The sequence below is a fragment of the Rhinolophus ferrumequinum genome, chromosome 18 (assembly GCF_004115265.2).
Source record: "Rhinolophus ferrumequinum isolate MPI-CBG mRhiFer1 chromosome 18, mRhiFer1_v1.p, whole genome shotgun sequence".
NCBI classification, from domain to species: domain Eukaryota; kingdom Metazoa; phylum Chordata; class Mammalia; order Chiroptera; family Rhinolophidae; genus Rhinolophus; species Rhinolophus ferrumequinum.
Genome location: NC_046301.1, coordinates 33,627,149 through 33,651,023, shown reverse-complemented (window position 1 = coordinate 33,651,023; position 23,875 = coordinate 33,627,149). Strand labels below are relative to the sequence as shown.

Genomic DNA, 23,875 nt, shown 5'->3' with positions numbered 1-23,875 from the left:
AAAATAGGTGGAGTCACACTGATTCTTCATTCATTTTTCACCTTGGGATTATACCTGAATTTCAATTTCCCATTAAGAGTCTGTTTGTTTGATCCCTGGAAATTGAAAAGTAGGCATAAACCTTAGATGAAAAATTAGTCATGCTGCTTTCATTCTAAGCTAGTACAGCTGGATAAGAGCCGAAAGGAAATTTGAAGGGAAAGTTGACAGTTTAACAGACTTATTCTCTTTGGGTCACCTTGGGACTCCTTGTTGGTCAAGAAACTTGTAAATCAACCTGATTCTATATTTGATTGAAGAAAGTCACTGAAACCTTAACACAAAAATACCTGCAGAGGTGATAGAAGAAATATTTTGGACACGGCAATGATGATTTTCTCCCTCAAAGACATCTATGGGGAAACACCATTTAGATAAAGCATGCGCAGATGAAAATGGATGCTCATAGAGCTCTTACTGCGGATTAACTTGAAATAGTGCTGGGGTCTGTCTACTAATTAGCTGAAATAAGAGTAAGGAGACCCCCAGGCTCTCTGGGCCATATTATCTAAAACTCCAACCCTTTCCACAGCCAGTAGTCCACATTCCCCATACCCTGTTTTACTTTCTTTCTATCACATTTATCACCTTCTACCATACATATAATTTAGTTACTTACTATGTATGTTGATTATCTTTGTTTCATACCTAAAGACAAGGATTTTTGTGGTTTTAGTCATTGCAGTATCCCCCAAACCTAGAAAGTGACAGGCATATAGTTTCTACTCAATAAATAGTTGTTGAATTTGAATTGAGAGAGAAAGAGAGAGAGAGAGAGAGAGAAAGAGAGAAAGAGAGAAAGAAAAGCAAGAAAGCAAGAAGGAAGGAAGAAAGGAAGGAAGGAAGGAAGGAAGGAAGGAAGGAAGGAAGGAAGGAAGGAAGGAAGGAAGAAGGGGGCATATAGATCTGGAGGGAAGACCTTCCACAGGATTCTATGGTTTCTACACCCTGCCTATCAGTGTCATCAAAATAATTATACTGAAATAACCAAACCTCATTATTTCTAAACAATATGGGGGTTTTTCAAGGATATTTAAATGTATTCTTTTCCATGTGCCGCATCCGGTCTTCCAAATAACCAGAAAGCAAATAGTCATACTTAAAGTTCTGCCTGTGAGACAATATTAGTTTGTTATAATAAATCTTGATTAAATGCATATTCTTGGGAAGAATAGCTTCACAGGCAGCTATTCTCGGTGAGCAAATTATGCAAATGCCAGTTCCCTGAATGGGCTGTTAACATGACATGATAATAATATCTACATGAAAAAGGAAGGAAGGAGCTAAAACTGAAGAAGGTAACACCTTTCTGCCATACGAGAAGCACCGTGGTGAACAGGAAAGACCACAGATTTTAGGGTTGGACCGTTCAACAGAAGGTGCATCCTAGTTCGTGCTCTCAAAAGATGAGTGACCTCTGACAAGTTATTTAACTTCTCTGAGCATAGTTTCCTCATATGTAAATTGTGAATGATAATAATAGCCACCTTACAGGGTTGCTAGGAGGATTAGAAATAGCATGAGTTGAAATCACTTAATAATTGCTCAAGAAATTAATAGTAGCAAGCATAGTAGAAGTAGTATCAGGCCCCCTAGTATAGTTTTAGATATGGTAGGAGAAGATAAAAATGTATAGCTTTGGTAAACAGAGTCTGTATCAAAGAACAGTAGCAAAATAGGACTTGGCAAAAATCTCTGATGAGCCTAAGAGCCAAGAATTCTATGTATGATCTGTCAGCATTTAGGGGGCAACAGCCATTATGGCCATTATAAGATTAGATGCTAAAAATGCCATGAAGTTAAATATTTACATTTTGAACCTCCAGAAAGCAGGCCAATATTTTCTCAGCAGGCTCTAGCTGTATGCTTGAAGGAACGCGGTACTGTTTATACTCCACGCATGTTGGATGCACTGTGTAGAATGACAGATTGGGGACAGGTCAGAGCAACATTGTGACAGAGGTAGAGCTAAATGGACTTCTGCAAGTCTCTCTGGGACATAACTTTCCTAAAAGAAAATGCAACAAACTAATTGTACCTAATCACTGTCCCATCACATTAAGGCCAGCATTCAAACGGAGATTCCCCAAAGTGCTCTGATGGCAACAGGGAACCAGGCTGCATGCGTTATGCATTAGGAGGGCTCTGTAGGCTTCTCTTTGCTGAAAGATGATAGATGACCTAGGCAGGCATGTCATTTCCTATTTTGTGCTTTCATTTTTCAGACCAAATTGCACTAAACCACAGAACCATCGTGTGCCCCATGATCGATGTCATTGACCACAATCACTTTGGGTATGAGGCACAAGCTGGGGATGCCATGCGAGGCGCCTTCGACTGGGAAATGTACTACAAAAGAATCCCCATCCCTCCAGAGCTCCAGAGGGCAGATCCCAGCGACCCTTTTGAGTGAGTAGCAGCTGAGGGAGGGGCCAAGGGACAGAGGGCAGGTAACTCATTCCAGGGTGTCAACTGGGGACCCGTGAGAAACGTTATCTCCAACAAAATGGGATAAAACAGGTGGCAACAATATGCAAGGTATCGGAGAAAGGCCAGACCTCAAAACTGTAGAAAAATTACAAGCAGTGCTAAACACCTGAACTTTTTCCAAAAGGTAGCCCAGAGATTGCCCAAGGCATGCTTTTATCTATTCCCTATACTATATGCTCTTCTGATCTCATTAAAATGTTTATAATTTTAAACCTTTACATATTTTTCTTAGTGCGGGAAACATGTCTGTGATTGAGGCTTTGCAACCCTCTAAGAGTCTGTTTAAAATGTGTTACAATCAATATTGTCTTTTCATTAATAACATGGGCTGTAAAAGTTTGCAGTAGAGAAGCTCTCAGGTACGAAACCACTTCGGCGACACTAGCACTTTAAATTACAGTAAGCGTCGGATAAACGTCAGGAAAATGTTTTCTCCAGTTCTAGTCTCAATAAAGATAAACTCTTGGGAAAGCGAAGGGGATGTCAGAAGACATTAGCCTGATAAAAAGGGAGAGAAATCATTGTTTTGTTTGTTTTGTAATATGAAGTACACTCATTACGTGTTCAGAATTTCTGAAGGTAGGCCTCTTCAGACTCTCAAATTGCTAGAGAGTTTTCGAGAAGAAATAACGAAGTCACTTTGTTACTCTTCCAAATCCTTTGGCCAGTATTTCAAAGATATTCAAAACTATTAGACAAATTTTAGTGATGGAAATGGAGGAGTTTCTAGTAAGCACTGGAAGCGGGCCCAGCTGAGATACTCTTCAGACTTCCCGGCAAAGGGGCTCATGAGGGATTTAAAGCCAGGTTGGGGGTTGGATGGTGGGGAGGGGGTGATACCTTTAAACATGGCAGAACTGTCATTAGATGGCAGGTGACAGTGGAATAGCCACACTCCAGTTGTTAGTTTTCAAGGTTGTCATGTTTTAAGGGTTAAAATTTATCCTTGATGGCTTTTCAAATACTGTAATAGTGACTGGTTATAATGCCCTTCTGAGTGGACTTTACTTCCACCGCAGTAGCAGAGTGGAGCTCCGGAGCTCCTTTTTTTCTGCAGAAATGGGTTCAAAACACGACCAAGGGAATCTCAAATGGTGAAATTTATCAAAGTATTCTGTGTCCCTGTGCTGATGGTTGGAATTTTTATCGGGTAGACCCAAGCTGTAGCTATCACAATAGAGGGCACCTGGCTTAACCCCAGAGGGGACAGAGTTGGTACTTTTCAGAATTAAATTACCTCTCGTTCCTGTCACCTACTGAGGTGGTTGCTATCCTGTCCAAAATTGCATTCGTCTGTTGAATTCTACGGCTTTTCTGCTTTAAGTCCCTTTGATTCCTATGAATGTGGACACTTCAGCCTTTTGTAATAAATGTAGCTTCTAGGAGGTGTCCACTTTAATCTTAAAAACTGCATCTGCCTTCCTGATAATAAAAGAATGGTTACCCAGACAGCTATGAGCAGTGTATCAGCAATTCCATTATCGGAAGTCACCTGAATGTGCTCATAAACAGATATGCTCTAGGCTAAAACTTACTTCTCTAGATGTAAAACGTTAAGATATACAGAACAAATGTAGTCTATCTATATATCTCTCTCATAGTATTTAATGTTTCAAGTGGCTGCCTCAAGGGGTATGGGAAGACGGGGAGGAGGCTGAAAATATTAAAAGAGAGAAACTAAAGAGTACTGTATAAATATATTGCAAACCCCAAGACTTTTCATGCACTATATATGGAAACATTGTCCTAAGTGACAGGACCTGAATTCTCTCATTTATTCTGCCATTATTTGGATTTTTCAGTGACTATTGACTACAGTAGTGTGTTTCAACCTGCAAAGCATGTGAAATTAGTGGGGCATGAACAGGAGTTAATTTTTAATGAATTGAATGGAAAATTTTAGAATATTATGCTAATGTTTAAGTATTATTTCTCAAATATTTTATTTTATTTATAATGCATATATGATCCTGGGTCATGATATAAACTGTACTTCTTAAAAGAGTTCATTAAAAGAGTTCAAAATCTACTAACTTCCTAAACTGGAAATCAAAACCTTCAACAATCTAATTAGGAGGAAAAAGGAAAGCTCATAGATAATTTTAAACACCAAGAAAAGATTTACTTATATTTGCACCGTGCTCTAGTTTTCAGACAAACTTCTGTTGGAATATGAGAGAAAATGCAATATTCATAGTTCTAATTATCATATGGCAGACACAGTTCTGATTGGATTGGATATATTTGAGAAATGTTCTTGTCTTTAAAAAAAAAAATTCTCCTTTTCTGATGGCTTATATCACAATGGTTTTAGAAAATTCTTGTTATTTGTGACTTTTAGGTTTCCTCATTGCTGGTTTATTTTTCATGCAAGGCACTTAGGAATGTAAGCCCGTTCTGTGTGACAAAACATAATATGCTCCTTTAGTTGTGATACAAAGGGAAAGATGTTTGTTCATTTGTGTTGTGACCACTAACTTACTTCTCCAACATTATCTCAGCATCTACAAGTGTAGAAAGGACCGGAAGAAACTACTTTGCCCACCTTCCCTTTAATGCAAGCAACCAGTAGACAATATCTAAAGCAGATGACCAACCTCTTCTTAAACTTGTTGGGGAAATAATATTTGCTACCTCGAAAGATCTTTCATTCCATTAGACTAATTAATAGAAACCTTTTCCCTTGTATTAAGAAAAATTTGTCTCCTTAACCCCAAATTGTCCTGCTTGAGGCACCAGGGATGTCTAATTCCTCTTGGATGATAGACTGTTAAAACATTTGAAAATAGCTACCATACCTATCCCTTCCTAGAGGGAAACAAAAAGAAACTTTTTCCTTTTCCAAGTCTATTTCACGTCTTCCTGCTCCTCCAGAATCTTGTGAAAGATGATGCTCGTTGGTATAACTGTTCGATAAATGTAAATTCACTTGACTACTACAGGCTCATTTGTGTTTCCCCAGTTTGTTCACAAGGATAGTGTAATATAGTCCATCTACTATATATCAGGTATGCAGGCCCTGATATATGAGTCTCTCAACCATAAAAATAAAGTTAATTGCTAGGGAATTTGCACTGGTTCCTAGAGAGCATGCTGCCTTTTGCTAAGTACTCCCAGTCAATTAGCAGTCCATTCAGTTTTGCAGGTTCACTGTATTTTTTCAGAATTCACCCCATATCTTGTCTTTGAATTATAGAGACATTACTTTGCCTCTGTCAGCCTTCCTCAGATAGATCTCCACAATTCCTCCAAGGCTTCCAAAACTTAGAGTTTTAATCACCACGGGTAGAATTCTTGTATGTAATCATTAGCAAGGACTGACATTCTCTATTTTCCACCTATATATATACCAACAATTTCCAAAATTTTTAAAACAAGGATATCTGTACTTGGAGGGAAAAACCTCACAGGCTACAAATATCAATTTATTTTCCCAGAAACCCCTTTTTCCACAGATACATCAGTTCGAATTAAGTGACTTCTCATCTATGCCAGTTACTGAGCCCAGAAAAATCCCAGGACTTGGATAACAATGGCCATGACCTGTTGCGAGGCACGTAACGGTTGGCACTTCAAATACCAAATATCCCCTGAGAGTCTCAGAGCAAAATGTAGAATCCTGTGGGTGATTCTGCAATCCAGAAATATGAAGCATAGCCCATGCCAAAATGGATAAAATTCGACCTCTGTGTTACAGAGAGTTGTGTCACTGTTACATGGAAACAGAACGCTTTCTAAAGATATACTGATAGTGTCTTCCTTTGTTCTTCCAAGGGACAGACAGCTGAGAGATCCTGGGAACTTGCTGACTCTTTTTTCTATACAGGAGTGTGAGACAATATCGATGGCCAACGCCATGGGAAAGTCCGTGCCTCTTGAGTAACAACTATAATGTTGTGCTAAATTTAAGGTTAGAATTGAATTGAATCAGAAAAAATATGTGCAAATAATCATAATCATTTACCAATCTAGAAGAAACTTTAGAGATAATTCGACCTCTCGTTTTTACAGAGGAAATCCATACCATAGAGTCTAAGTGACACAATTAATAAATTTAACAGTTCCTACAGAATCTGGGGTTGCTGTCTCACCATTCTGAGCTGCGTTCCTTCTTCCCCACCATGGTTGTGGGGAGAAAATTAAGAGTTGTTAAGTGTCTACTCCTGTGAGTCAGGGCAGGGCTAGGAAACTGACATACCTTGCTAACTCATTTAATCTTTGTCTTAAGTCTATGACATAAATAAAACTGTCTGACGTTTTACAGATGAGGTCATTGAGGCTCAAAGAGGTTCAGCAATTTTTCAAAGTTTATATAGGAAACTGAAATAAGAACCCTAACCTAAGGATTCCACTATTCCAGGGAAATCTCCACCTCCCTTTCTACTCAGAGGAGATACATTTTCTGGTACTTAAAGAATAATCATGTTCAAATTTAAAAAAAGGTATTTTCAGAGAATACAATTCCTCCCCAAACACAGTAGCAATACTGGTAAATAAATGTCGCAAAACACAGTAGCAATACTGGTAAATAAATGTCACAAAGTATCACTTCATCAATTCTTGCAGCAAGTCTTGTCTCAAGACATGTTCCATGTTCAACCAAAGTCATTCCAAGGTTGCCTCATACAGATAGAAAGTGCTCGCACAAGGGTGCATGGGGGAAGGGTGTGAGTGGGGCTGAGGTCTAGCTGCTCCCCTGCTCAGAAGACCATCAACCCAGACTTGGGCTAATTAGCTTGTAGGAAGAAGGGCTCTTTCTCCTTGGTAGGCACAGAAGCTTCACCTTATTTATGCAAACAAGAGAACAACAGATTGAGGGTCAAGTGACTTCATGCCTAGAATGAATGACCAGTTTTGGTCAGTACCTTATTGATTGCATTAATTGACATTCAAACTTTTAACATCCCACTTGGATAAATTCCAGTGGGGACTGAGCTGTACCTTAGATTAAGCAGAATTTGAAAGTAAAGATAGCCTCTTTACTCAAAACTTTTTCTATGTGGGTTTTCACCTAATATTGGTCATCCTGAATTTAATTAGTATTAGCAAGGAATAAAACTGACTCCCCATGGAAAACGAGACTGATCAAACTACGTATGAATTTAGTGTAGGATGTAAAGAAAGAAGGGCAATTTTAGAGGTCTTCTACCTTTCACCTCTGAATTGAATCAGGTATTGCTCATCTTCCCCTTTCTTCGCTGTCCCCTATTGGGCCATCTCTAAAGCCTGGAGTATCAGGTTGGTAGGGTAGGAGAATTTTGTTCATACTCTACTTCTCAAGCTACATCATTCTCACAAATTTTACTGTGATCTTCAAGCAATTGCTTCCCAACTTTGCCCTCTTTTCCTCAAAAAATCAAATTGATGCAAAAAAACTTCTATAGTATTAACTGCCTTGATCTCAACCTCCAACCCGATAATTTTCTACAAGTAAGGTTTTGAAAGTATAGTTTCAAACTTTCGAGGTGATTAGGTTACAAAATATGTATATTCATCAATTTAGTCTAGGGTTGCATTCCAGGGAGTGAAATAGGACTTTAGCTCACCAAAATCTCAAACACAGATCTTGCCTAAACTTCAAATTATTCCAGAAGTCCCCCCCAATTAATCTAACCAAATAACCTTTTCATTAAAGCTATGTAGTATGCTCCACAACATTTGTCTAGCCCTTCACAGTATGTAAAGCACTTCACTACATTATCTAGTTGATCCCTTGTAATAATCCTTTGGCATGGGCAAAGTAGCTATAGTTATTTTTCCAGTTTTGCAAATAAAGTGAGAACCAAAGAAAACAACTAACTAATAAGAGGCAAGAATCAGGAATCAAATAAACATCTTCATTTATTTACTCATTCAGATTTCAAATCTTAGGTTTAATCAATAATCTCATTAAATTCAAATCAATGCCTTCTTTCATTCATTGAGACTTTAAATCCTAGAGTCAATCAATAGTTTTCCTCCCTTTTGAAGAAAAACTTAGGCACTTATTAAGTGAAGTCATTTTATCAATTAATGTTTCATTAGTGAGTCTGTAATACGTGAGAGCAAGAAAGGAAACAGATTGCCTCATTCTCCATACTGTATTTTTATGAGTAGAGCTGATAGGTTGAAAATGTCAGCTTTCAGTTTCTTCCTAATGAAGGAAAATGTCAACAATGCCAGCTTCTCGTCTGTTTATAACAAGATCTAATTCAATATTTGACAACTGCAAAAGGACAAATTGTTTAGAGAAAAATACTGTCAAATTTCTAACTGGTGTCCTAATCTACAGAGGGCGAGAACAACAGAAATGACTTGAGGGTCTTAAAAACTAATCAAAACATTGAATAAAATCAACCTTCCTCAAAAGCCCCAAATGAAACCACACGGAAGATTTTTTCAAACACTGCAACGCAAACAGAGACGTTCCAAAGCAAACTTGTTAGTTACCCATCTCTCTCCTTTGAAGACTCCTCCCCAATTCTGGCTCACCAGGCTCATTGACTGCCCTAGTCCTCAATATCTGAAGGAATTATTATCCGATAAAATATTTTCACCAAGGGGTTGTGAGAATACTTTTCCCTTGTCAGAAGCAAGCTGCTCCCCAGAAATGACTGTTTTTCTTTCTTGGCCAGTAGGATTGATCTTTGCCTGGAAAAAAAAAAAAATGATCCCTGTTGCTTTCTCCTCTTTTAGCATTAAAGAATAATGTCAGCAAAATTAATTTCTGAATTAACGGGCACTGCCCTTATTCTGCTGGTGCCACCCTGCTCTTCTTTCCTTTGTCCTGCTCTCTTGATATCTCTGGGTTCCTGACGTTGTCTTGGCTTTTAGGTATGCTCTTTCTGATTTCTGACTATGTGTTTGGTGTTTTGAACCTCTTGTTTTTGCTGGGTTACTCCGTCACAGGAGACCTGGTATGTTATGTTATTTTGAAAGGAAGTAAAACGTAGTCTTCCATCCTGAGACAGACTTTTATCCCTGTTTACCCACCACTCAGGACCGTGGTCCCAGTGGAGCTCCACAACACCCTTACCATGATTTTGTTCTAACTAGCCCCATCTTTGTTTCTTTGGTGACATCTCTTCCTGAACTTTGGACTTCCGACTCTCATCCCTGGTCTTGCTTCACTACTGCCAGGTTAGTTAGCTCCTCTATAGCCAGGCTAGAGACTGAATTCTTCATCCCAGGCAACCCTGGGCAACATCAGCCAATCACCTCTAGACCTCCAGTTCCATCCAACAGTTGTCAATAAATCTGCATCACTTCAGACTTAGCAATGGCTTCCTATGTATTGAAGAATTGTGGAGTTCACACACTTGGATTGATAACTTTTTGTTGTCAGTTTATCTGTTCTTTCCACCATTAACCACTGTGCTATAGTTCCCAAACAGGTGTTCTGCATCCATCTCTCTCTCTTACGTGCAATGACTATTTGCTATGTCCCTCCCCTACCCCTGCGATATGACATGAGTCTACCTAGCACTAATCCTTGTCTGGACTGTTTGTTTGAGGTTCTGTGCTCTATTATATAATCACACTGTATCCGGATTCCTCTTTTTAGTTCCCCAGCCTTCTTTCATCAGTTATGCTGGCATTTAGCTAAGGAGGAAATGTCCGTGACCCCATGTAAACATTGTCACAGCTTCCCTTCCGAGTACCCAAGATTCAGCAACATTTACTCGACCTATGATAGCATCATACTGGAGCATGGCAGAATTTAACAGAACCTTCTGCCATTCACCCAATGTTCACCTTCCCTCCCAGGTGAGAGGAATATAGACCCAAGGCCTGGATGTCTTCAGCTTTGTTTTCTTACCTCAGGTTCATTGCTAAAATACCTGCTCCAGCTCTGCTATTTTCTTTATTTCCCTTCTCAAGTCAACAACTTTTGTATTTTCCCTCTAATCATTGCTAACAGGGATATTAGAATGGAAACTTCATGAGGTCAGGAAGGACTGTTTTATTCAATTTATTCAGCATAGCACCACTGGTTCCTACTACCTGCATGTAACAGGCACTCAATAAATATTTATTGATTAGATAAAATAAATAAGTTCATGAGAGGAAATGGTTTCACAACCATTTTCTATTTGAAAAAGAGGTGACAGTTTTTCAGAAAAGGATACTAGCCAAGGAAAATGCTATGGCACAGGATTTGCAAAGCACAGTACTTGTAAGTTTTCACCACAGACAAGTTTAAATGCAGCCGAAATTCTTGAAGGGGAGTGGTAGAATATAAAGAAGAAAAAGTAAATTGTGGTTGAGACCAAACTTCAGAAGGCCTCTATTCTGCATGTAGAAGGAAGAGAGATGATAAAGGGATTGTTTTTTAGGAAAAACTATCTGGCAGCAGAAGGCATTCCTGGAATCATTTACATTATGAATGACAACTAGAAACATTTAAAACCATAATTCAGGAGATAACATCTTTAACAAAAAGGCTAGTTCTTAATAAGATAATGATATTGATCTTTCAGTTTTGTCCATTTCTAACAAACACCAAGATGCTATAAGAATCTAGGATTATCTATATAGATTCCAGATACCAACGAGAACCCAATGGGAGAAGTGGGCTGTGAGGGACTTTCCCAAAAGGCTATGCATGAGGGCAGGACTGCGATTGGCCAGTGGGCCTGTTGGAGATTATGGTTTAGACATGGAGGGTAGATAAGCATAAACAAGCCTGGAGAACATGTACAGATCTGAAAGTCCAGGTAAGAAAACTAAACCTTACATAGGGTGTTCCAATGAAGACTTGAACGTTTATATTAGAAGAAATGACGACAACTAGAGTTTGTATCCAGGAGTCAGCTGGCAGTGGTCTGATGGTGCTGAGATGGTACTGGACTTGAGCAAAGAATCAGAGGACAGAAAGGTTTATAACTGAACTCAAAGGGCTGGACAGTAAGCCACTGAAAGGGTCTAATCCTGAACTTCTCTGCCACAGAGATTGATATATTATCATTATTATTATATTAGTATTTAAAGTTATTATAATAATTATAATTATGATGATGGTTATTGCATTATTGTTATATATATGGTGGTATATATACAGTCATGTACCACATAACAACATTTTGGTTGATGATGGGCCATGTGTATAATGGTCCCATAAAATTATAATGGAGCTGAAAAATTCTTACCGCTTAGTGACGTCATAGCAACTGGAGTGTAGTACAATACATTACTCACATGTTTGTGGTGACGCTGGTGTAAACAAACCTACAACACTGCTAATCATATAAAAAGATAGCACATACAGTTATGCACAGCACAGAATACTGCATAATGACAATAAGCAACTATACTACTGGTTTATGTATTTTTACTATACAGTTTCCTATTTAGATACACAAATACTTAGCATCATTGTGTTACAATTGCCTACAGTATTCAGTATAGTAACATGCTGTACAGGTTTTAGCCTAAAAGCAATGGGCTATCCCATATCGCCTATGTGTGTGTAGGAGGCGATCCCATCTAAGTTTGTGGAAGTGCCCTCTATGAAGTTCACACAAGGACAAAGTCATCTAATGACACATCTCTCAGAACATATCCCTGTCTTTGAGTGACACACGACTGTGTAAATTTTGTTTGTAAATTGCTTCAAATTATTTTTTTAAAGAAAGTGCGCCCATATGAATACTAGAAGTGAGAAAGCGATAAAGCCTCGCATTGCGTCTATGCTGATGTCTTCTGAGATGGGTGAGCCTCATTTCAGATCACGTAGGGAAGTAGGTGAATGCCTCAGTCTGTTCAGGCTGCTATAACAAAATACCATATACTGGGTGGTTTATAAACAACAGAAATTTAGTGCTCACAGTTGTGGAGACTAGGAAGTCCAAGGTCAAGGTGGTGCTGGCAGATTTGGTGCCTGGTGGGAGCGCACGTCTTGGTTCATGGAGAGCTGTCTTCTTGCTGTGTCCTCAACCTGGCAGAAGGGGTGAGGGAGCTCTATGGTCCCTTTTTCATAAGGGTACTAATCCCATTCATCATGGTCCAGGAACAATACCTACAGTGAGGCCACATTCACAGAGGTGCTGATTTTAGACAGGACCCTAATTTCCTCCCTCAAAAAAATAATCAAGCAATGGTTATGTCTAATGGCAGGAAATATATATATATATATATGTATGTGTATATATATGTATGTGTATATATATATGTATATATATGTATATGTATATATATGTGTATATATGTATGTGTATATATATATGTATATATATGTATATAATATTTCTTGAGGTAGAGCCATCTGGAAATATGTTAAGAATGTCTGTTTTTGTTTCTTAGAGTGCCAGTGAAAATTGGACAAAATAAACCCTTGAAGGAGGGAGATTACTTGGCCTGATTCACTGGAAGGCAAAGGCCCAGACCATCTGTCAGGATGGACAGCCTCATGCTGGCTGAACGGTGGAGACCCAGGGTCTCCAGGCTGCAGCCTCTGACCCAAAAGTGACCTCAGTGGCACCTTCTCACTCCAACCTTCTCTAGTTATGGAACTCTGTGGCAACACCAAAATGTTTATTGTCTTCCTCCTACATTTTGACTTGTTCTTCCTTCGGTAGGAACTAGAATGGAAAGCAAAGAGAGTGAACTGGGCCCAGATCCTGCTTATGGAATCCGCAGAGCAGGGCCAGAGGGCAGGAGCTTCACACAGCCACAGTTTTCCCAGCTGCACTGGACTGGGAAGAACACTTACCCAGGGCTTCCAGAGGGACAAATTGAGTAAAGAAGGACGTTAGAAGTATACATGAGAGAAAGGAAGAAAGAATTGCATCATAAGCCAGAAAAGAGGAAGCAGGTATGAACAGCATGTAAATAGAGGCCAACCATGGGAGGAAAGGCTGTGACTACCACGATCAAACTGGGGTCTGTGCTTACAGAATGCCACTGTGGGAGCGGGCAGGATTTCCCACAACCTATCCTTCCCATTCAAAAGTTAAAGTGGAAGGTGAAAGGATTAGAAAGTACAAATTAGTAGTCACCAAATAGTCATGGGGAATGAAATACAGTATGGGGAATATAATCAGTAATGTTGTAAAGATTATGTAGGGTGTCAGATGGGTACTGGACTTATCAGGGGGATCACTTCATGGACGGTGTAGATGCCTGACCACTGCAGTGTACACCTGAAGCTGAAGTAGCATGGTATTGAATGTGAACTATAATTAAATATATATATAGTCATGGGATGTGGCGTACAGCAGAGAGAATAGAGTCAATGGAATTGTAAAAGTATTTACAATGTCAGAAGGATAGTAGCTAGGAAGGGGGGTTATCGCTTTGTGAGCGTTGTAAATGTCTAGCTATTAAGTTGCTTTGTACACCTGAAACTAACAAAAAAGAGAAAAAAGGTACAAAGGCAAAAAATAAAAAAGTTAAAACAGAAAGCGCGCTTGCTAAGTATTTTTCCTTTGCTTAGCACTGCTCCAAAAGTTAAATTTTTAGTTTTTATAGTAATAGAAATCTGACAGACAATAATTCTACCATGCATTACAGGCTTCAAACCTATAGTCACGACTCAACTGCACGTAAATGTAACCTCCTTCCTAACTGAACCCAGCGGAGCCCCTGGGTACTGTTTCCATGAGAGCAGCAGGGCTGCTTCCAACAAGTGCAGGGCCCAGGGCAAAAGTGCACACGGAGGCCCAGGTGGGTTATGTCTAAACATTTAGAAGTTATAAATCAAATTGGCAAACTAGCGAATTTTATTCTATCCTCCTACCTTCATAAATCTACCTTTCAAATCAACCTAGAAGGCCAGGTTGGCACGTAGAAATTCTCCTGAAAGTTCCACAGCTTGTGATGGCAGCGTGCAGCAGTACGTCAGCCCCTGGAGCCCCTGTCTCTTCCCACGTGTTCTGTCGGCACCTCAACAGCCTGTGGGCATCTGCAGGTGGACACTGAAATCCACATATCCTACTCTATCCATAAAAATAGCTGTCCTGTGGTCACTCCTCAGCCCCAGCCCCAGGAAAGAGAGAATGAGAGAAGAGAATGCCGAAGGCCTTAGGAGCAGGCTCAGAATCATTCGTGGGGGGACTCATGCAAACTCAAGGAGCCAGTTTACAAGAGGTGTGCAGTCTTCAGGGGGCACATCACTTTAGCCCCAAGACCTGCACATCCTGTGGGCCGGGGAACATCCAAAGTTGATCAGATCATAGACCCTCTTTCCTGGGTCCAAGGTCACACTAGACAGCAGTGAGCCCTTGATCTCGTCAAGTTAAATTCCTTTTGATCCAGAACTCGGTCTCGTACAGGTAAATTCTTAGTCAGTTCTCAATTCAAAGTTAGTCTATTCAAAAATCAAATTTCGTATCAAGACGGTTTTCCTTTCCAAGTTGCTCAGCTCAAATGTCTTCCAGTCTTCTTCCTCTCTAGGATGGCCTTTTGATACTAGGGAGAGTCATGATAAGGGAGAGGGGTCACCTGACGTTTTATCTTTCTCAGCTAGCTTTCACTGGATTTGAAGTGAATATAGCAGATCTTTAATAAGAGGCTGTGTTCTCACTAGACCCCTTGCTATAGGGTCCGCAGTTGTCATGTCTCTGTCTGGCCTCTTGGGATGGTATCGCCACCCTCCCTCTGACTCAACTCTAAGTTCTAAGGTTTTTGCTAAGTACTCGTCCTGGAGACCCAGTTTCTTGCTGTAACTTAACCCACAGCTTTGGTCCGTCCAAATCTCAGAGATAGGTCCTTTCACCCTAGCCTGATCCCTGTCTGGTCTTCTAGATTTTAACTCCCATCTACCTATGATTTGTCCTCCCCTAAGACGTGCAAGACCGTCTGATTCTCCTCCACAAATATGCAGGCTATGGGGACCTGGGAGGCCTAATCTCATACCCTCAGTGTAGCTAACCACACCAAACCACCCACTGATTCTAAGAAGCTGCCTTATGTTGGGCCAAGCCCCTCCCCCAGCTTCTGTGACTCCTGTGTTCCTTGCCTTGTACACGAGGCCCTCTAATCCTCTGTCTTCACGTGGTGTTCTCCTGTGTATCTTCACATTGTCCTCCCTCTGCACGTGTATGAGATGGAACCCATGAGAGAAAAGTTACAAGATAAGAATGTAAGACATTCACCTTCCATCTAAATGCCGTATTACAAGCAGCAAACAGGGAAGAGAGAGAGAAACAGTGCTCGGTCCACAAGAATGTCCACAGGGAGTGGGTCTGCTTGTCTGGCTGGCTGTGTCCTTCCCATTTCATATTGTGACTGCTGATAATAGGCACGAAATAAGTATTCACTGTATGAAGAAATGCGTGAGGAGTCAGTATTTGCAGGGATACCCTGTGCTAGATCTGTCCTTCCATTCATCCCTGGGGACCTCATTTCTACTCAGGCTCTGGTGTTTGTTGCCTACTTTCTGTCCAGCACAATGGAAATAGATGTTAAAATATTTATTAGATAGTAAAGGGGACACAGGGACTGGATCCACAACGGAGGGATTTTTCTTGCCTCCAGAATGAGAAAATACACTGAAGATGTTTAAGTGCATATTTATACACAAGTGAATTGGAATACCATAAATAGTAACTGTTTGTAAATCACAACTGAGCAATTTTCTGCTCTTTGTCTTTTCAGAGAATGATAAATAATATCATTTATATCCTTTCAGATATATCCTTTAAGTAATAGATTTCTGACTTGCTGATGTGTTTCTAATCTTTGCTTCTTGGTATCCAAAAATGTAACTAGGCACAATCGGAGAACTATTTCTTGGCTCCTCTGACATATTATTCATCTTGGTTTGATTAATATTTTTTTCCAATTTTATAAATTCCCTAGAAGTCATAGATAACTAAACAAAATCTGATAAAATAAAGAAATCTAATTCTGTAACTGTTCTGAGTCTATAAAATATACTGAAATTCTGTGCTGCTGAAATAACTTTTTGAAAGACACATGCTCCAATGAAAATACATATTTATTAATGTTATACTTAGGTTATCTAGAACGTATATACATTCAAATAAATTCCACAGAAAGACGACTTCTTTCCAACTGAGGTCACATCAATAAGCCAAATACTTTAACTAACATAATGTAGTGAATTAAATATAGCAACAAAAAATTTATTAAGACTAATGCATATACTAAAATAGTTAAAGAGAATTTTCCTAAAGATCCTCTTTTGTTTTATATTTTCAAGTGCCAGGTATAAAGGAATACCTACATAACCAGGGCTAAATTTTCCTACCTGAGGAAATCTATGCGAATGATAGGCAGTGAAAAGACGACCGATAGATCAAATCTTTAGAAAGACCTATCTTTCAATTTTAGAATTATTGTAGAAATCTAACCTAGAATGGGACTCCTGTTGCTGTGATACTTAAGTGAGCCTAAGAGTTTGCTCAGGCCATTGTTTGTATTATACCACCACCTGCTGGAAGGAAAGGTAAGTTAGTGTAAAAGAAAGCATTGACAAAAGGTCAAAATCTTTGTTTTTGCAGAGGGTTTGACTCTTATAGGTAATGCACACGGCAAAACAAGTCAAATAGCTGCAGGAAAAATGTCCAAAGTGTCCAAAATTAAAGAAAGATGAAACAAGCCTTGATTGTAAAATCATCAAGCAGCAATCCTATTGTCATTATTTATACATGAGTTGATGTAGTGGCAAAATCTTTCTGAGTTCACGTCTAGCGGAGTTCTCCTGCAAGAACGTGGAGACAGAAAAAAGATGGATTCCCGAGATTCTCAAGGGCACTTTAGGGAGTTGTGTGGAGATAAATGGCTAGCACTAAAGGTAGAAAATGAAAGTGGGAATTAAAAGGCCTGTGTTCATTGATTTGCCATAATAAGTATATAGGCAGTTGCTGGGCAGGCCTGGAGGCTATAGTTAATTCATTTTGATCTAGAACCCAGAGCAATAAGAGATAAAGGAAGCCATGTCTGTGTTCTCTCTCTCTCTCTCTCTCTCTCTCTCTCTCTCACTCTCACTCTCACTCTCACTCTCTCAGTCTCTCTCTCTCTCCTTGTCTGCTGATGAAGACAGACATAAACAAACACCTGCAATTCATCCTACGGTGGATTCTTGCCCAGATTGCTCTGAATTAATCTGCCAAGAAGGACTGAGGCAGAGAAAATTGGAGTGGTTGGGGCCTGGGCTACACTTTGAACCATCAATGCAAAAAGAGAAAGATGGTGGGAGAGCGTCGGGGAAAGAAAGGAAACAAATGACTTCCATGGGAAAGAAACTGTGTAAAAGCACTGACAGGAAATGGATAGGAGTGGAGTACAGGGCTCTGACCAGTTGTGAAGGGCCGAGGGGAGTCATCCCAGGCTTTAAGTATGCCAGAGCCCAGGTTGGCCACTTGCTCAATTTGTAATCTTGGAAACGTACTTTACTTCTCTAGACCTTGGGCTGTTCCTTGGTAAAACACAAAGTATTGACCTTGACGGTTGCTGACTTCCTAAAGCTGTTTAATTGAGGTGCAAATTTGAGCACAAAAATAGTCTAAATGACTTGTGAAGTTGTCTTTCAAGTAACTGTTCACCTCTGAGGGATGATACGCATATCAGAGAAGGTGTTCCGTGTATCCAGTCTCCCAAACTTGAGGACCCACAACCACAACCCCAGTCAAAGGTCAAAAAATTACTAATCATAATTACAATAATGGCTTCTGTCATTTATTGAGCCTCCTCTAACTACCACTTACTGCCCTAGATGTTTTCCTTTCATTGACTTTAACCCGTGCACAATTCTCCAGCTAATAATTAGTATCTTCATTTAACTGATGTGAAAATGAAAGCTCCTGGAAGTTAGGGAACTTGCTCAAGGTCACACGATTAAGTGGCAAAACAACTTCACATTTAGGTCTGTCTGACACCGCTCTCCACGCAGTGGGGTGACTCTCAGACACATAATTATTTATCTGCAATATAAAAATCAGTAAAGCTAAAATCTGCCTGTTTCAGAGAAAACTGTGTGTGGGAATTGTGGCAAGTTACTCCTAGGTCTTCAACAAAGCTTAACTGGTATTTTAAATAACATAGAATGTAGTTCCACCAGTATGCATTCACTGTATTTCTAGTATGCTAAAATATTTTAAATTGGACCATCCTAATGCTTTTGAAGATACTAAAGGCTTTGTAGTTTGACATTTTTTTTATTATCTCTACCAGTAGCAAACCCTGATTTAATGGTCTGTGTCTGCGATAAATCTTAAATGACCACCATTTCCTCTGCGCTGCAAAGATGTGTGACTGTACACGCACAAAACTATCTCACCAAAGAGGCTACATTTGCTGAGCTGAACTTACCTGGGGCCAGTCCTTTGGGCCAGTCGTCAGCAGGTGTATAACTCAGGCCCAGGGTTAGAGAAATACCTGTTCTTGACATCCATCCATCCTACCAGTTCTGCTCCCAAGGCTACGTGAGTGGTTATCTGGGGCCTTGTTTCCATAGAAACCATCTCTTATTAGATCTCTTCAAGGAGAGAAGATAAGACCAGCCCTTAACCAAGATATTCAGGAGGCTCTTCCTCTTCCTTATTCACCTCTCACATCCTATTTCCTTCATTCCCTCTCTACTAAACAACCAACAATATCCTGGCCATGAAACCCCAAGTGTTCTACGAAGAACCCAGCCTATGCCTCTCCTCATCAAATGTCTGTTACTTCAGTATAGGTTCACTTTTCTCCTCCTCCATGAAAACTCCCATTCCTTTAATATGGTAACACTGAACTATGCATTTGATGTTAATTTTTTTTTCATTTAAACCAATTCATATTAAAAATATGTATGTCTAAAGGAAACTTTTACCTTCTGGAACCTGGATGCTTAATTAGCCAACTGAATCTTTCTTAGCATATCAGGAAGTATAGATAAGATATGTATGTTTCTCTAGGTATTTTCTCCAAGACATCAAAATGTTTTTTTCAGATACTACCAAATGAAATGCCATAATTTTACTTCAAAATAGTATTGAAAACACTGTTGCTATTATTAATAATGATTCCTGACATTAGCAATTTACAAAGTAATTTCACATATAATTTCTATTTGATCTTAGTAACAATTCTGTGGGAAGCCTCCTTAAGTATTATAACATCCACTGTACATGTGAGGAAACAGGTATTTCAGTGTCTTGTTCAAAGTCACCTGGTCACCAAGATTTTGAAGCAGAATCTACACACAGAACTTCTAACTCCAAGCTCTTTTCATTCATGGGAAATGCTTTTCAACAAATATTCTAAAAAGCAAACAGGAGAATCAGAAGGCAAAATACATTGCTCAAAACCAGGAAAATGGGTTGCACCCAAAGCCACCTTCTAACCAACTCAGCATCCTGGGTGTTTGGTTTAGGACCCTTCCGTTTCAAGTGACCAAAACCCAATTCAGGCCTGCCTACGAAAAAAGGGGATGTCGTGGGCTGACATAACCCCATTGCAGAAAGGGCAAGGGCCTCGCTTCTGTAACAGCTGGATGTGAACCTTGAAAACCATTTGGACTCACTTCTCTTTCTGGTGTGTGCTTCTCCCACCTGGTGGCTTCATCTTCCCAGGTTGCTGGATAGGAAAGAACCATGGCCGCAGGTAGTGCCTGTCTCACTGCCTTACAAAAGATTTGACTTGTCTCAGCCTGGATCCCAGCAATCCGTGCCCCAATCATTGCCAGTGTTAAAGAAGCTGGGATTGGCAGCCCCACAGAACCACAGGGCAAGTGTGTGTATGTGTGTGGGGGTGGTGTGTGTGTGTGCGTGTGTAGGGAACGTTACCCACTGGGCAGGAGTGCTCTTCTGGGTTGACACAATAATAAATACCTGTATGCGTGGCCACAGGACCAGGTCCTAAGCTGGATATCTAACACTCAGCTTATATAAGTTCCTCAGAATGTCAAAATTTTAAATTAAATTGCCCAATATTTTCTCTTCCTAATATTCTAGAACCCTTAGATCGACAGTTTGTGGGAAAACTATAATTTAAGGGAGAAATGATAACCATTTGTCCTTCTGAAGATTTGCTCTCAGTGGATTCCAGAGAGCCCTTACATTGAAGACAAACTAGAGAAGGCATCTGTTCTGGTTACCAGCACTGGCCCAGGTAGCGTGCACTAAGGAAACCAGAGGAGATGAAATCTGCCTTCGTAAACTGAGGATCATTTTGGGCAGCCCTCTTCCCCCTGGCTTTCATCCCCTGCTTCCCTGATCTTTGCAGACCCCTCATTTTCTCACATTTGAGCCCTATTAAGATTAGTCAGAAAGATTGAGTCAACCAGGTACCAATCATTTATAACTAGCGTGACTTTAGGTCATCATTCTCTCTCCTCAAGAAGAACTAATACTAATCCTATTCTACAGTAACAGAATGTTACAAAGGACTTTTCCTTGGAGTTATGGTTAAAGCCTCAAAACTGGAGACTTTTTTATTATCAACAGGTAGCAAGAACTTACTCTTTCTACAGAGAGATGCTAAACAGCTATGAGAGAGGGAAGGAGTCTGCTTTCCCAATTCCGAATTTAAGATGAAAGACACCCCCCCCCAAAAAAAAAGCCCTTGAAGGCACTGAGGAACTGGATTACAAAAACAGAGGCATCTTACTCTCTGTTTAGCCTGCTGGGTCACAGAAAAGCATCTGCCCATTCTGAGTCACCTCTGGATTGTCAATAAGAGTTTCCAAGAGAGCACCACATGGCCTAGGAGTGTGCAGCTGGAGAAGAGTGTACAGACCAGTGTCTGCTCTTTTGTCAAGTAGTCTAAAAGCTGGAGGATGGCGGGAGCAGCCCACGACAGCAAGATAGGGATGGGCATCTGAGGAAGAAGCCTGTATTTTTGCTACCTTTGCCATTTTTCAGGACAAGAATAGGAAGATTCCTCATTGGCCAAGTGGGTAGAAAACCAGGCCTGCGATTTCTTTGCAGCACTCTATCCAGGAGAACTGCCTGACAAGGAAAGAAAGAGACGGGTTGCATTTCTACAATAAGAGTTAAGGGAGGTAGTCCCAAGTGATCAGCCAGCCAGAGAATATATCAGTGGTGTCAGAAAAGCACCCCTGCCCTAGTGGGTAACCTCCCCTATACACACACACACACACACACCACACGATGGAGAGCGGGTACTTACCATGACAAAAGAAACGCAACAACCAAGGAAGAGCTACAAAAAGTACCAGCTAAGTGAAATAATCACTGGTCCCTTTCCTCTGATCCCTCCTTCTCCAGCCCCGGAGGAGCCAGAAGAAAAGTGAAGAGAGAAGGTGAAACAAAAGGAATGAAAAGAAAAGACCCCACTCTCTACCTTCTTGGCTTATTCCAGAACCACAAGTGAGACCTGTGTTGAGCAAGAAGCTTTGAGTTGGATGAAAAATTAAAAGTTTTTACTTCCAATTGAATGAGATTTGTTTAATACCCGAAAAAGAAACTGATCTTCTGGCTGAATTCATCTAGCTAAAGATCTGGGACCTGCTCAAGATATCACCAAGAGGCAGGGAAGGGTAATCTGACAAGAAGTGTTTGAAGGCAGTGATGGGAGAGTTTCCCCATCTAAAGCAGTTTCCTGATTGTACCCTAACCAAGTTCACACTGACCAATGTACTGTCCATGCTGTATTTCATCTTCATGCAATGAAAAGCTTTTCTCTTGGTGAAGGAATTTATAGTACAGTGAGCAAGTGGGTGAAGCATTGATTACTCACAAAATAATCTGTGATAATAACTACTTTATATAAGCTGGTGCTAGAAATCTCCAGCTGGGGGTTGTTGGTGTTTGATTTGGAGGACTAGGATATTTGTGGAAAGGTGGAGGAGAAAGATGAAGCCGTTCCAGCTACAGGCAATATCAGGAGCAGAGCCATGGTGGCAGGTCCAGGCCAAGACAAAGGACCTAGTTTGATTGGAGTGTTGGCTCCATGGGAGTTGTTGTCAATGTTAAAACCAAAAATGTCGTGTAGCATCCATATAGGGTATGTTTGTCTCTAATCTTAAAAAAGTCGGTGTTTTATTGTTTAAATAAAAGTATGGGATATTATTGAGCAGTAATGATCCTATCTGTGTTGTTAGGAAAATAACTCAGCCAGCAGGGTATAGATAGAGTCCAGGATAGTTGAGTTGAAAGAAACTCGATGCACTTAGATTGGTCAAGTGGTGAATAATGTAAATAATGAGACAAATTGTGACTGTGGCTCTGGAAATGGAAAAAGTAAGACAGAGGCAAGAGTTGTGTTAGAAGTCAGATAGACAGGACGCACCATTACTCCCCTGCATAAGCTCATGCCCATGGTTGCTGTTCTAAAAATATAGCCGACAAGATGTCCAGTTCGTTCCCTCGAAACCTAGGGACCCCTGAAGGCCCTATTGATTCACAAAAGCTCAGCTGATGAAGGTCAATTCTACCTGATGAGAGTGCCTTGGCAATTGGGGCCACTGTTCCATCAGGGAAACGGGATCACCTCTCCTGCCTGGCAGGACCAATGGCAGAAGCAGCTGTATCTACTTCCTCAAGCTCCCAAAAGAACCAGAGAGGATCTCTATTCCAATCCCTACCAGGTAGATAGTAGGAGGCTGCCCCAGCTCATTCATCTGCCCGTTTCATTCAGCATGGCCCTTCATGACTTCTAGGAGAAATCATCACAATGGATAATACTTGTGATATATGTTCCCTTACATGTGAACATTACAACCAGAAAAGAGCCTGATCTCAGAGCCTGTCAGCTTTCATTTCCCTTGTTCACGCCTCCTTAAAGGTCTTCATAGATATCCTTCTGGGTACTGGGGGAGTTTCCTGTGTATTCCTCAAAATAACACTGCAGTTTTATGTAGCGCCTTTCTCCAAAGCCTGATGATATCAGCCTGTGTTTCGGGAATGACTGTCAGTTACCCTTGAAAAGACTTCCTATGAGGTTTGGCAGTTAGATCAAATTGGATACAGAAACCCAGACCTCTTGAAGAGGAGAAAAATCAATGTAAATAAATGTCATTTCTAAATAAAATATGCTTTCACCTAATTGAAAAGTCATTATCAATTAGTCAAATGCAACTTTAATCAGACATGAATGATTGAGGAATTCTGTATTCAGAAGAAGAATGCAGGTTGGCATTTTTAAACTTTCATGTCTCGTGCCATTTGCCTTGAAAACCTTTTCCCAGGTAACTGAGGTGTGAGTTTTAATTCCCAATATCAAACCAAGAATAAAATTATTTTAATTATGGTCAACTGGGTAGAAACATCGGTGGTCTAATTGCTAAGCAGTGATTCTGTATTCTGTCCCTGGGAGACTCACACCTGAGCCAAGTGCTTCAATGATTCATTAAAACACTTCCCTGTGCATCAATTATCAAATCATGTGCCTTGATTACTTTACTTAGGAAAGTTACCCTTATGAAAAAGACTTTGACCAAGATCAAAACAGGGAAAAA

The 23,875-nt window shown here is 40.2% G+C and overlaps 1 protein-coding gene across 1 annotated transcript in view; it reads left to right on the top strand.

Annotated features, from left to right (window-relative positions):
- Window positions 1-23,875, top strand: part of GALNTL6 (polypeptide N-acetylgalactosaminyltransferase like 6) — a 560,225-nt gene that overhangs the window by 383,379 nt on the left and 152,971 nt on the right. Inside the window, exon 4 of the mRNA XM_033135418.1 lies at window positions 2,265-2,448. Within this exon, the coding sequence (XP_032991309.1) occupies window positions 2,265-2,448 (184 nt within the window). The remainder of the gene's footprint in view (window positions 1-2,264; window positions 2,449-23,875) is intronic.